This window comes from Vidua chalybeata, chromosome 8 (assembly GCF_026979565.1).
Source record: "Vidua chalybeata isolate OUT-0048 chromosome 8, bVidCha1 merged haplotype, whole genome shotgun sequence".
Classification (NCBI taxonomy): domain Eukaryota; kingdom Metazoa; phylum Chordata; class Aves; order Passeriformes; family Viduidae; genus Vidua; species Vidua chalybeata.
The window spans coordinates 24,809,331-24,823,841 of record NC_071537.1 but is presented as its reverse complement, the minus strand read 5'-3'; the positions used below and the strand labels follow the sequence as shown (position 1 = coordinate 24,823,841).

At 39.0% G+C, this 14,511-nt stretch overlaps 1 protein-coding gene across 1 annotated transcript in view; it reads right to left on the bottom strand.

Annotated features, from left to right (window-relative positions):
- Positions 1-14,511, bottom strand: part of CSGALNACT2 (chondroitin sulfate N-acetylgalactosaminyltransferase 2) — a 32,275-nt gene that overhangs the window by 3,109 nt on the left and 14,655 nt on the right. Inside the window, exons 2-7 of the mRNA XM_053949545.1 lie at positions 12,562-13,811; positions 5,287-5,503; positions 4,653-4,754; positions 2,907-3,085; positions 1,211-1,305; positions 71-152 (exon numbers count right to left, since the gene is read on the bottom strand). Of these exons, the coding sequence (XP_053805520.1) occupies positions 71-152; positions 1,211-1,305; positions 2,907-3,085; positions 4,653-4,754; positions 5,287-5,503; positions 12,562-13,225 (1,339 nt within the window). The 5' untranslated portion in view covers positions 13,226-13,811. The remainder of the gene's footprint in view (positions 1-70; positions 153-1,210; positions 1,306-2,906; positions 3,086-4,652; positions 4,755-5,286; positions 5,504-12,561; positions 13,812-14,511) is intronic.

The following is a 14,511-nucleotide window of genomic DNA, read 5'->3' as shown; positions in this document are numbered from 1 at the left end:
TCCTGTAATTAGGTAAGACCAGAGAATCACTTTTTAAACACACTATTTTTTTTCTTTAGTCTCATCTTACCAACAGTCAGAAAGTCTGTCCGATATTGACAAGTCATCCCAAAGCCAAAATCCCTCCAGAAACCAGAATCCTTCTTGTGTACCTGCAATTTTAAACCAGTATTAATTTTGAAATGTACAGTACAACCAAGGAGGTACATTGCACTTGGTTTTGCAGAAAGCTAAGCTCTTCCAATCATTTGTTCAGTGCAGGATAGAGCATAATAACACTTCTGGTATTTCTGTGTCATGCACTCATGTGGGGCTTCCCAATGACCTGCTGCTCAATTCATCCTCTGCCTTCCAATTCCACTCACCCTCACTGCAGTTTCTACAGCAGTTTCTGCTGCACCACCTCTATTTTCTAGGTATCTGCCCAGGCCAAGCAGTAAATTAGTCCATGGCTAAATCATCTGTTCCCAACGCTCCATTTCCTACGGCCATATTTGTCTCTTGATCTGATATGACATGAAAAGTAAGCTTTGTGATTGAAGTTAAAAACCATAATACTGTTAAGTTTAAAACAGTGAACAGAAGAGCTGTCAAGCAGAGGCTCACTCCTCTCTCAGCTGTGATTGTCTAAGACTATATGCAAAACCTTCCCTCTGGCTTTCAGTAGGATCCTTGCAAACAACATAGGGAATGAGAGCTATTGTGTTTTTCTTTTAATACAGCTCTTCTTCATACTCCTCTCTTCTTTCCTCCTCTAAACCTGTCCATCCTAGAAGTCTCAGCTGCAAAACCCAATTTCACCCATGCAGTCTCTCAGAAGAGAGTCAGACTGGACATAGAATTCAGAGGTTTTTGCCTTTCACCAATGCTTTGTTTGCTGGAACATAAGATGAAAGTTGCTGCCATGCAATTCCACCATCCTCCTAAAATACGGGCTTGTCAAGCCAGAATAAGCAGCAGATCAGAACTACCAACTTCATTTGGTTAATTGCAATTACTTCTTTTAAACGAGGTGGAAGTTTATCTAAGAATGAGTTTTGTACTGTTTGACAAGATTTTTTCCATGTCCTTTGCCCATAATGGAGAAAACTGTTTATATGTGCAGTGCCAAAAGGTCGTAAGATATCCCAAACAGACTATTAAGTTACACTTAATTTTGTTTTAATACAAAGCTCACCTAATTCTATCCAGAATAAATCAGGCTGCTTACCAATTGCTGCTCCACAGGAGGTGGTATATCTTGATTGGCATAGACAATAGCAGGATTGTAAAGGCTGAATACCACAGGATAGAAAACTTTCTTCCCTGGAAGTCAAAAGATAATTATTACTCACTGTGGGCATGCTTTCTGAAGGTAAAAAGAAACCAGAAACACTCTTTTAATGTAAAATATTACTTATTAGGCATCAAGTGGAAACAAATAAAAACAAGTTCTAGCAGCTAAGATTTCCCACCTAGGAAGCCCATAACATCAAGTAGGGCACAACCCTTAGGATTAAAAAAAATACACATGTATGCCTATTATACATATTACACTTGATTTACATTTATAAATAGTTATACATACTTATATAAAATGTTAGATATCTCAGTATCATTCTAGGTGACTGAAAAATTCCTGCAATAATGATATGCAGTAAAACTAAAAAATAATCAAATCCAAGTAACATCTTGTATTGTTGAGTTTTATGAATTTATCTCTATCCATAAACATGTAAAAGCAGGTACTTCCAGGATATCCTGCAAGGGCATCAAGCATCATGAGAATCCTGATTATGATGAAAACACCGGTTCTGTGTCTCTTAGAGAAGCCAGGTAAATATTTTTCCACTAATGTCTTGCATCACCAATGCTGCAAAGGTACTGACAACAGTCCACAAGAATATTCACTATTCTGACTTGGGAATGAATTCTGAAGGAGTGAGCAGCATTTTCAGATCTCATTTGAAACAAAGGTGACAAACTGCCAGTATGAATTTCAAGCAGTCTCTGCAGTCTCTTGAATTCTCTTTCTTGTTAAAGCTCACAAAATACTTCTCTCCAAAATTTTTCTGGTTATTTATACAACTTGTTCCATGAAGTACAGAGACAGACAAAAATGAAAGAAAAAGCAAGAAACCGAACCCAAATATCTGGCTTCTGAAGAATTTTCTCACCTGCTTGTTAGGTGAAGAAAAAACATCTGTTGATTCCAAATTGACATTTGGAGAAAATGGTTTCTGACCGCAACAAATTTGAAACAAGAGTAAGCATTAAAAAAAGAACCCAAACAGTTTGACAGGAGGAGGTCTTCAGTAGCATGCTTGTTAACTCAAGAAAGCTTTACCCTTCTTGGCAAAAGCTTGTAGAACAAGCAAGTGTCATACAAACTTAAGAAAAACAATCAATATTTCAGAGCTTGGGATAGAACAGTGGAACATGAGCTCAGTCTCCATAAGGAGCACGCTGTAGCTCTACTGAGAGCCATTCCTTTGTGACATGTCTTGGCCATACACGTGTGAGAAGAGATAAACCAAACTTGCTAGAGATTTCAGCATAACAAAATCATCTTCCACTGTAGAGCATTACACTGAGTTTTGTTATATAGATTTACATGAAGTCCAATTGTTAAAGCAATTAAATTGTCCAGCTTTCTTGCAGACAACTAAATCTGAAGAAAACATGAGAATTGTACGTTGTACAAAAAGACAATGTGTTCTTAAAACAAGCTACACTAAGGCAGAGAAATCTCAGTCTAATTATTATTGCCTTTTGTGCAGAGTGTGATTCATTTTCCAGGCTGTGTGGTACTGAATAAGCTCCACCATTCTAGTTGAGTTTTCCTTGTTTTCTATATGCTCAGCACAGGTCAGTTGAAGTCAAGCAGGGTGACAAGGCTCCGTTCCAGCAACAGTAAAGGAACATACCGGGCTCAGCGTTTAAGCGACAGCTGTTGAGGAATTCAGCTGTGAAATAAACATCAACATCACAGAAGAACATCAGGACCTCGCCCTTTTCCCAGGCTCTGGCACCCATGTCAAGTCCTCGGCCTCGGTTGAATTCCTCATTCAGAGAGACAAGCGTGTAATTGTGGAAGTCAGTTTCTCTACAAGAAAAACAGAGCCAAACCCAAAATAAATCTGTGGGGAGGGGCATTTATAGTTTTTTTTTTAGCATTGTACAGGAATTTCATTCCAGAAATTTAAAAAGAAAAACAGTTATATGATCAGAATGAAAAAAAAAGATGATGTTACACTTAGTTGTCTATTTTATACCTTGTAAAATGATAGAAATCAGTCTTATTTTATAACTTCACTTCATGCTTAATCGTTCAGACAGATTAAAATGCCTTTTGTAAACAGACATGAATTAAAATGCTCTCATGAATTACAATGGTGTCTAAAATTTGTCCCCACAAACCAAGAAGTCCTGACCAACAGAAACATCTGTCTTTACCAGTTCAGAGAAGAGGGCAAACAGGAAGCCAGAGTCCTGGCATCACCAGAATCATGGGGCAAAGGCCGTCTGTGTGGCGGTGCCACCATAACCCAGGCACCTTGCTTCTCCTCGCTGGTTACCACTAGCACACGTGCCTGTACTCACAGCAGAAGAGGGAAGGAGCAGCCAAAAGCGACTGAAAACACACTCAGAGAACATCTTCAAGCACAGTTAAGTATCTACTTCAGAGACACTTCAGAGGACAATGCTTGAAGAGAACAACACTAGCACCACTAAAAAGATAAAGAAGCAGGTAAATGCCCAGTGAGCCTGCAGCACTGACTCAGTGCTCTGAGGGACATCTCACAGGGAGCAGGGCAGGCAACAGAGGCCTCAAAAATGGAGGGGTACAGCACACAGCAGGTGCTAGGGAGACTGTAGCAAAAAATGCAGAAATTCTGTCCTCCCTTCCTACAAGATACCCTTACATGTCAGGCCAGCTCTCCATCACACACTTCAAGCTGGTGACAAAGTAGCCTGTGTGTATCCTATGTCATGGAGAGGAGCCTGGCCAGCACAGTGAGATAGGGGTCACAGGAGAGCTCAAGGAAAACAGGCTCCCAGCTCAGGGATGAGTGCTAGGGCTCAGGTGGTATAGCTCAGGTGGCTATAGGGTAAAGGATGCTGACACCTGTCCCATCTCTCTGGAACAAAAAACATAAATGACACATTCGTGAATTTTACATCCATACTGATGTAATGCTGAGACAGCCATGATGAACTGTGCTTAAAGTTATTTTACAGCTGAGAGTAAGTACAGGCCTACTTTGACTACTACAGTTCTCTTCCTTATCATTAAATAAAATTGCTTCTTCAGTGAGGTAACTATTAAAATGTACATCCAGGTTCCAAAGAACTTAAACTCTAATCAATCTGTTAGCATGACTGAATATCCACTGCAAAACTCACCCCTGTTGTTTTTTGGACTGTCAGATAGAAACCTCAAAGTCTTTTCTGGCTATAACTTGATTTTTAGTAGTTTTCAGGAAACTTTTGCAACCTAAGCTGTAAAATAGCAACTATAAATAGTGTACAGTAAATAAATAATAAATTTCCTAGTAACCTGTAATGGAGTAAAAACTTCATTTGGTTGATTTCTTCATTCTTTTTTAAAAGCTGTTTAAAATGCCAATCAATATTGGTTTTACTGACTGATGTTGGATTGATATACTTACCTAGCTACAGATTCTAGGATGCTTTTTACTTCTGACAGACCATCTTGTCCAAAGTACACCACTGTGAGGTGAACACGCTTATCCTGATGAATACACACATCCCTACAACCACAAAGATAAGCTGATATTAGTAATTATTTGCAACACAACAAAAAACTTCAGGTACTTGAAAGCTATTGCATTAAAAAGAATTAGCAGATTGAAGTATTCTGGTTAGTCATCAAATGGCTTCAAAGAAAACAACAAAAGATGCTTTCCCCTCTTTTTTCCCCATCTTGCCCATTTACATCAGAAGGTTCCAATAGTGTGTGTCCCATTCCAATACCTTATTTTATAAACAGGCACTCTACAACTGATGTAAATACAAAAATTATGTTCAAGATCATCTGTGTCCAGGTTCACAATGACCCTGACATTTGGTAATTTAGCTGCAATTCAAGAATCTCTTAAGCCCTTTTAGAAGGAATGTTTTCTCCATACAGTAGGTTCAATTACAAACATCCCAAGGCAGTCGCACACAATGTTGGAATCATTAGCTCTGTTGCAACTCAACCAAAACAGGAATTCATTTTGAAAAGAAAACAAAATACTGAAAATCAGGAACATAGCTCACTATATAATCTCATGCACCTACCTAAAGTTTTGCATAAATTGTGCAAATGCCTCAGTTCTTCCAGCAAGAGGAACAATAACGTTAATGATCGATCTAGAAATATCGACTGTTTCACTCTTCACTTTCATGAGGGGTCCAAAAGGTCGGAACAAGGTGACATGCCTGTACTCCATGCCATCCATCTTCTTATAAAACAGCTCATACTGTGTCCCCTTATCTCTTTCTGTACGATAGTAACCTGAAGAATAAGTCACACAAGTAATATGTAAAGTCAAAGATCCCAGCAGTTTTATTTCCTTAGAACTAAAGAAGTGAGGGCAAAGCTTCTGGGTTTCTCCTAAAACTATATGAAACTTCCACAAGCTGTTATTGATCTCTGTCACCCTTCTACCACTTTAGGTCAGACCTGAGAAACAATCCCAAAAGAACTCCAGCTTCCCTTGCTTCTTAGAGACAACAGGTCTCATGGTCCTATGCCAATTTCTCAGTTGGAGTTGGGTCTTCCCAACAAAAAGGGAATTCAGCTATTTGCTAAGGGAAAGAATGGCTGAAATCTAATATTGCCTGCTCTTAAGCCCTTCAGTGAGAATCTAGCCCTGAGCTAGCCCACAGTAAAATCTGAGATCATCTGGCCAGTAATCACCACAAGAAAAGCACAATTTGTTCTGTGAGCAGAACAAATGCAGTAACTTGCTTGACAAAGTCTGCAAAATCTGACATGTGGCATCTAAACAAAACAACTGCGTGATAATGCTGGAATGCTTTGAAATTGTTTTCATTGCTGACCAGTAGTTAATGCTTTCTATCTGATAAATACGTGGAATTTTGCTACACCCATAGTCTTCTAAGAACGTAGGCAGAAGTTTTCTATGTGGCTGTCACACTTTAGGACAAAAGTCCTAGTCACTCCAGAAACAGGACTATCTGTTGAGAGATATCTTACCCCTAATGGGTAGAAAAAAATCTGCCCCTTTCAGAACATGGTCCTTTAACTTAAGGACCATCTAAGAAGGAAGTTAAACCAACAGACTCTAATTTTACATCACATAAGAAAGGACTGAGGCTCATCTGTGGTTTTGACCCCATTAAGCTCTGTGTTGCTAATTCCATATCTATGCTAACCTGAGAGTAAGAAATGATGACAGAAAAAATCCTCCAACAAAAATGCCTTATGTTCATCCCATTTCTGCTTTCCTCTTACCAGCAAGGAAAAGATGTATTATCCAGAAGAACCAAAAGCTATACCATGAACTGGCATTATATTCCAGTTAAGTGGCCACCCAGACCATAGAGAAAGTTACAAAGAGCTGCATATTCCCAAGTGTGATGCACACCCCTGCCCTAACACGATGCACTTCCTTTCACCTGGCTGCCCTGAACTGCCCCTTCTCCAAGCCAGTCTCCTCAGCAGCTGAAATCCCTCCCAGGCCTCCCACCCAGAAAGCAGACAGAAAGCAGCTGGTGGCAGGCCACAGAGCAGACAAGCCATACTGGTGACACAAAAGGTCCTCTTTTCTACCCAGCATTGATATTGTCCTTTTGGTTGTCTTTTTTTGCAACTGAAATCAGCACCAGACAAAGTATGCAAAGGAAGCAGCTCTAAGCCCTAGAGCAACTTGGGTTCAGCTGTCACAGGAACCAGAACGAAGGGATGATAGAGCTTTGTGTCTCCCCCTATGCACAGGAAAGTATTCTCCATGTTCCCTTCCCTTTCAATACAAGAAGCAAAGGAATGTGCACACAACCTTGACCTAACTTTTTTCTATACCCCAGATTCCATTTACAAAGAAAGAATCTTTTCCCTAAATCTGCCTCTGTGTTCCTCTGCTCCAGCCTCCATCCCCCAGTTTCGTTCACTGACGTTCCCTCCTTCTGCCCAGCAGTCTCTCTTTTACAGCAAGCTCCTTGCACCCCTCCCATGCTCAGCTCTGTAATCCATCCTGTCTTGTGGACAAGCACATGCATTGGCAGACCCAATGGGAGATGTGGATGACCACCACAGAGGGGCTGTGGGATACACGGTGCAGCAGAACAAGCTGGTTCATCATACTGGAACTCAGTGATGACTGAACCTCTCAACTGAGAGGCTTTTACCCTTTGAACAAAGTTCTGCAATGCTCTCCTTGAAAAGACAAATTCACATTTATGCTTTTGTCAGCACAGAGGTGCATAAGTATGCACCACATTTTAATGCTTATTTTCAAATCATTATTAATTAGGAGCACTGAAAATGGTGTTTCAAACAATGAAAGCCCACAATGATGACTGCCAGAAGCAGCACAAGATTTTAAATCCCTCTCAACCCTTTTCCATTCCAACCCTTTGTGCTGCACAGTCCAGCACTGTAGCTTGAAAACAGCATCTTGGTTAATGGAGTATCTGATGCACCACAGTGCTAGTACAATAGACAGAAAATACTTTGTAGCAGGACTCCTGGGGAAATTAACATTCAGTATTATGTATTTTATTGTCTGCTATCCAGTAGTTGTTTACAGATAAAAATACTATTTACAACATAAGTGAAGTTTTAAAAAAGCATACCAGCTGCCAATAGCTTATCTTAAATCAAATTATAAGCTTAGATGTCAGTCTGCAACAGAAGGCTGAGGTACAGAGTAAAAGTTTCTAGACTAATTTTAAAAAGTTAAACTAAAGCAAAACCCACTGCAGCAACTTCATAAAGACTTTAATATGAAAATTCAAATCCAAATAGTGCCTAGCCAACATTCAATTGCTGAAATACAAGATTCCAAACTTTTGAATCTCATCATGCTACTAGCGCCACATTTCTTTTAAATAGTATGTACTCCTAGAGTTACTCTCCTTGCTATGAGCTAGCTTCTGCTGCTAATCTACTAATTTGAATACTTTTATGGGACTAAAGTTTCTATGCACAGAAGCCAGATTTGAGAACAGCCAGAAAAGGAACCCATATCTGGTTTACTTCTTAGCGTATTCAAGTTTTTAACACTTGGAACTGACTCATTTAATAAAACCTGTTATCTCACCTTCCAACTAGCATACACTGGCTGCCATCCAAAAGAGAACTCCACAAGCAAAGAAGTAAAAAGCAGCAGAAATAATTTAACAGCTGCTATTTCGGGTCCATGAAGCTTTACTCCCTTTGCAGAAGTTCTGCTTCTCACCAAACAAATGAAACATAGGAATCCTGCAGATCAGTTACTATCAAAGCCAAAAAGCTGTTTTTCTATTGCCTTGAATATTACTTGCTTTACAACTACCAGGAAGTGTTTGGTCTATGGATTGAAGATGCAGGATCTGGTTTTCTTGTGTGTATTAGAGTTCTCCACTGAAGTTCCAAGGACAGTGGCCAGTTGCTGGCCTTAAGAGCACACATGGCCGGGGCTGCTGGCATGACAAACAGCCCGTACTGTTCTATGGATGGCAAGCATTTGGAAGCTTGCAGCATGGGAATAAAGGATTTTTACATTCCAAGGATGGGGTGGGGAGTCTTCCTTTTTCCATGACTTTCTAGACTTTGCCCAGTTCCAATTGGAAGCGTAGAAGCAAGAGAAATGCACCCAAACAGCACTGCTAGACATTCAATAACAAGACTTTTATTAGCCATTAGCTAATCGCTAATTAGCTTCTGAAATGTTTGTGCAATGGAAGAGCTTGTAATCTCTTGATTAAAAAAGCCAATTACACGAATAAATGTAAACTCAAATAAGCCAGTTACACTGATGGTGAAGTGTGTCCATGAAGGCTCCTCAATCACCATTCAAGACTCAATGTCACACACTTCTGGAGAAAGGGAACAGACAGAAGTAATACTATTATCTCCTCTGAATTACTCTCCATTTTTCAATATTATCAAATACTGACCTCAAATCTATTTTTAATGGAGGACTATCTTAGAACATGCAGTTCAGCAATTAGGTCCATTGCTCATAATCCTAAATCCATTCACTTGTGAAAAATATGTAGAGTTGCATCTTTTATCCTCTCTAGAGATACTCTTCATCCATGAGGAATAAGATATTCTTGTTTCTCATACACTTAGATCTAATGTAAACACTAAGAAAAAAAAAAATACTTCAAAGGGCTTCTCAAACAGTAACTGCACAGTAAGACTTTTTTTCAGGTCAGATTTTTGTTCTGTTAATATTAGAATTCTGGAAATTTCATTATGGGTTGCTACAAAGGAAAACAGGTACAGCCAACAGAGCTGAGAAATTCGCTGGTTTTCTCTTCATAAGCAGAGCAAGTCAACTGAGCTTTGTGAAAAATTATTTGAAGTTTTCAGGAAGTATATTTGTAGTTGTAATATACACTTAGAAATCTTTTTTTTTTTTTTTTTTACTTAGTGTTATTGTTCAAAGCCTGCACATAACCATTACGTGGCTGTGAAAGATCTGCCTGATCAGAATTCCAAAGCAGATTTGGATCATCACTTTGTCTTGCAACACTAAAAAAATAACATGACTTCAGGAAATACTTGTCCAGAGTGCTCCCTGTTGTGGGTACAGCTTCCTTGCACCACTGGTAGAAGACAGAACATCTTCATGCAGAGCCCACAGAGGCTGAGCATGCAGCAAGGCAGCTGCATGAGGATACAGAGCAAAAATGTAGAGTGGCAACAAAAAAGTTGGCATCTATCAGCATGCATATGGAACTTTTTTGGCCTGCCCAGTATTAGATTCAGTCGTAGATTCAGACTACCACGAGTATTATCGGCTAATTAAGTGTATTTTTTCAGAAAAGTTTATTTAGGAAATTCCTGTTTTTGAAATAGAAAGCAGATCAATTTTAAATTCAAGTTATTAGTATTAGTTGTCTCAAATTACTCCAATATAGATAAATCCTAAAATACAGTAAGAAAAAAAACTTCTTGATTTATTTTCAAACGAAGACAATGATACTTAACTGACTGAGCATCAGAGGCAACATAAATGCTGAGAAAGAACTTCACACATATTCAGCAGACATTAAAAGACACCATTAATTGACACTGTCTATAAGAAATGATATTCTAAACTTACTTCAACAGTCACCAAATTCTCTAAGGAGAGAGTACCTGAAAGTACATATCACAAAAAAATTACATGGTTCAAAGTTTAGTCTACTATTTCACAAGTCTAGGAAAAGAGCAAATATAATTCCCAGAACAAATACTGACCTATATAAAAATAGTCTGTTGAGGTAACAGGCTAGAAGACTTCAGACTAAAAATTTCTTATAGCATAGTTTTGTGGGTAAGTTTTTGTATATAGATCTGCAGTAGTTTTGAGAAAAAAAGTCCTGCAAGTCAGGAGATAAAATCAGCTTATCTATACTGAGCATAAAATGTGATGGTTATTTATTAACTAATGCAGTGCCATGCTTTCTCTTTTGTCCCAGAAGTGAAAAAAAAAAAAATAATCCACATACCAAGTTTCTCAGCCTCCCGTTTCAAATTGCACAATACTCTAGTTTTAGTCACAAACCACTTATTACAAAATAATTACCAATCGAAGAGGATGTAGAACTCAAATTACTTGCTTCAACTGAAGCCAGCTTAAAAAAATCTGTTTCTCTAAATGAGCAACACTAATCCAGCAACAATTTTGACGTTCTCTTAGGACAGTCATAGGACCTGTTCTGACTTCAGCTGATACACCAAGTCTGCTATGCAATTTGATCCTACACGTTTAGGACAGCTTAAGGGAGTAGTATTTTATAAACAGAATGGCATCAGCTTTCCAACTGGACTTCCATCAAAAGGAGATGCACAGGTGGTGGAGGCAGAGTGCTAAAGCCTGTCTACAGGGCTGCAGGGCAAGGGACCTGTGTGTACCTACCAACACTGGCTGGGTCTGCTTATCTATGACTTCTGGAAAAACAGGGCTGAGGAAAGCTATGTGAACATTCAGAAGATGCCTTTTTTGCTGGCTGAATTTGCCAGTAGTATTTGCGCATAAAAAACCCACAGAATACCCACATAACCCACAACTTCTGTCTGAAGATACTACTAGATGTAGATAACGCTACAGCTGGTTGCTAACACACCCATATGCAGCATGAAAGACTTGTCTTTCCCTATAGTTCCCGTAACCCTGAGTTTGAAATTACTGTCTTTACAGCAAAAGGAAATTAGTTTTATTTCCAAAAACAAATACTGGTGTGAACAGAGGCAGAGGTATGAAGAGGTATGAATCCTAACGTCCTAAACTACTTGCTTTCTTGAATGTCTATCATTAAAGGCAGTACAGTAAAAAATCAACAGCTATTTCTGTCATGATAAAATAAAAATCCATGTGAGTACAAGCAATATCTAAAACAGCAATGAAAAAGCAGCTGAATACTTAATGTAGACATAAAGCCCAAGAATGATAACCCCTGGAAAAAATAATAGGGTTTTAAATGAGAACTGTACTAAGAGCTAAACACAGGCTGTGTTGCATTGACCCAGTTGAGTGGATTCCATGGCCTGTACCACCTTCTGGAATGAAGAAGCGTACTTGCATCAAACTTTAAACATAGTAGCTGTTAAAAGCAGAGACTTTTTGCACTACAGACCAATTACATCATCTGAGACTGAAAGGCCATTATTTCAAGGCCAGTGGTACCTTTCTCCCACATGTTTGCTTAATAATACAGACATCAGTACTTACTTCAGAATCCCTTCTACAGTAATGGTCTTATAACATGGTCCACCTTTTGGTCTTTAATGGCAGCATGAACTGTATTTATTTCTGTAAGTATGAAGAAAAGGTACTAGGGCAATTTTTGATAATGACCATGAAAGGTCTATTCAGGACACCAAGTTCTTCAGCTGACAGGCTCAGAACATAGCCTACCTCTCCCTCCAGTATGACTGTACCAACTCTAAGAGAGTCAACTGCCTGACTATTAACTAAAAGTGGCATAGAGATGAGTGAAGAAAAACCATGTAGCTTCAGACTGGATTGCTTAATTAGTTGGAACAAGAGAGATGAATCAATTTCTCCTTCCCATTGCCATCAGTTTCACTGAAAGTCTTTCAATTATTTAGTACCAAAAGCATCTGTATCACACTGATTTTGGCTGCAATCAATTATGAATGCATCTATATTTTAAGCAGACACAGCTTCCCCCATATACCTCTTGTGGTGAGTCCTTCTGACATGCATTTGTTACTCCACAAAAAACACAAGATAATGAAGCAGTAATATCCTCATCATCAGAAATAAAGGCTCCTATCATGCAATTACTCTTCAAGACTCTATTCAAATAGGTAAAACACCTAAAAGTACAAACCCCATTAAATGCCTGTTATGACATTCTGCTAAAGAGCTGAGAAGCATGTAAACATACCTTCTATGAAATCATTTTCACTATACAGCTGCCTGTCTCCTACTCCATCATCTTCATCTTGCCCATCTTCTTCATCTGGATTATTGATAACTTCTAGGCCAGCCTCGATAACTTCCACCAGTTCATCTCGCTTATCCTTTCTAACGGGTTTCTCTTCTGGATGCCGAGTGAGCCCCATCTCCAACTGGAACACTTTCATGGATGTAAAGCTTTCAAAAGGAATGACTCCATATTCACTAGGCAGTTTGGCCCCCACGCTCACCTCAGCTTTGTCAATCTGGGAATGAAGAAACTCTAGGAGATCATTGGATGTTTGTTCTTTGGTGCCCTGGTAGTTCATACCATTGACCTTCGGGGTTTTTTTTTCCTGCAGGGACTTCAATTTGTCACTCATTTCCTGAAGCTCTTGCTTTAGCTGGGCAATCTGACGTTTCAGACTGGTAGCTCGGTTTTGATAATGCTCTTCTTGCTCCTGCAAGAGAGCTTGATAGTATTCTTTACCCATGCTTTCACCTACGACACCAGGCAGAGATCCATTGCCATCTGTTTGTGGAGCACACTCCAGCAAATACATGAGCAAAACCAAACTGAATAGTAAAGCAAGGCCCACCAATAGCCAACGAGTCCTGGCTTGAATTACTAAGCCTCTTCTGGGCATTCTCATATTATTTCTGTTTCCAATCCTAAAAGATGACTTATATGTTCTTGCTTTCCAGGGGACATCACCCCAGATTTCAAATCTTAGAGAGAAAACACAACCGTAATAGCTACTACAAGTTCTGGTAACACAGTAGATGAGCAGTTTTCAAGCTTTGCTTTAATCAGGTGTCATTACAGAGATGTAAATCTGAAGTTCCTGTGTCATCCATAACCATCAACTGTAAGTCTGGCTGACGCCATACAATTTGTTCAGGATTTCCTATCCCAAACAGAAAAAAACTGCAAAAGCAGAGGAAGATGGAAGACACCAGCAAGGAATCATATTTCCATTTCCTAATTCAGCCCTAGTTGAAGGGGCCTAGCTTATTTGAAGTTTTGTGAAGGAAATCTGCAAAAGTAATTTTGTAAGCTCTGAACAGACAGCAATTTTTCCCCCCACTATGTGTGAGAGCAATCTACAGTTTAGTAATAGTAATTTTCATTGGCTAGTCTTGCTTTTCCTCTAGCACTTGAGTATTTTATTCCACTTCCCCTCCTTTCCTTGGAATCTCAAATCCTTGGAATTTGAGTCAGCAAACCGAAGACAGAACCTAAAATTAAATGAAAGGTGCATATTAGAACTACAAAGCAGACAGTCATTTGAGAAACACATGAACAAAGTTTAACACATGCACGCAAAAGACTGCTGGTGGAAGGAGTGATCAAGGGAGAAAGAAAAAGCATTTCTTTCCTTTGCATTACCCACCAGCAACTCCCTCTGACACAGCGCCTGGAAAATACTAATATGGACAGTCCAATGAAATGCATTTGTCACACAGCTAGCCAAAGCAGTAACGGTTCTTCTAGTCTCACCATGGTTTATTTCACAATTGTTTTAACTCACCCATTCCTTCCTGGGTTTTTTGTTTTACTCTGTGGGAGGGGAAAAAAGGTAACAACAAACCCCATGCCTTTCCTACTCCTCTAAACTAAAAAAAAAAAAATTAAAAAAAATCCATTTACTATTTTGAAACAGCAGAAGCTTGCAATTTCATTTGCTTTTACTTTAAGTAAATACCTTTCAGGGTATAACTGTTCACTCATGAATAAAGTATTATAGATTTAAATATCAAAGTTTACAGAAACTGCATTTCAGATCAAGTCTAATTCAAAAGAAATTAAAATTCAAACGTCAATCCCTGACTGATGAAAGGGATCCTGAGATTAGCCATCTGCTAATATTTCCATCTTCTGGTATGGTTAGGCTAGCATGAAGAGGCAGTGACCATTTGCATGGGTCACACTCTTACT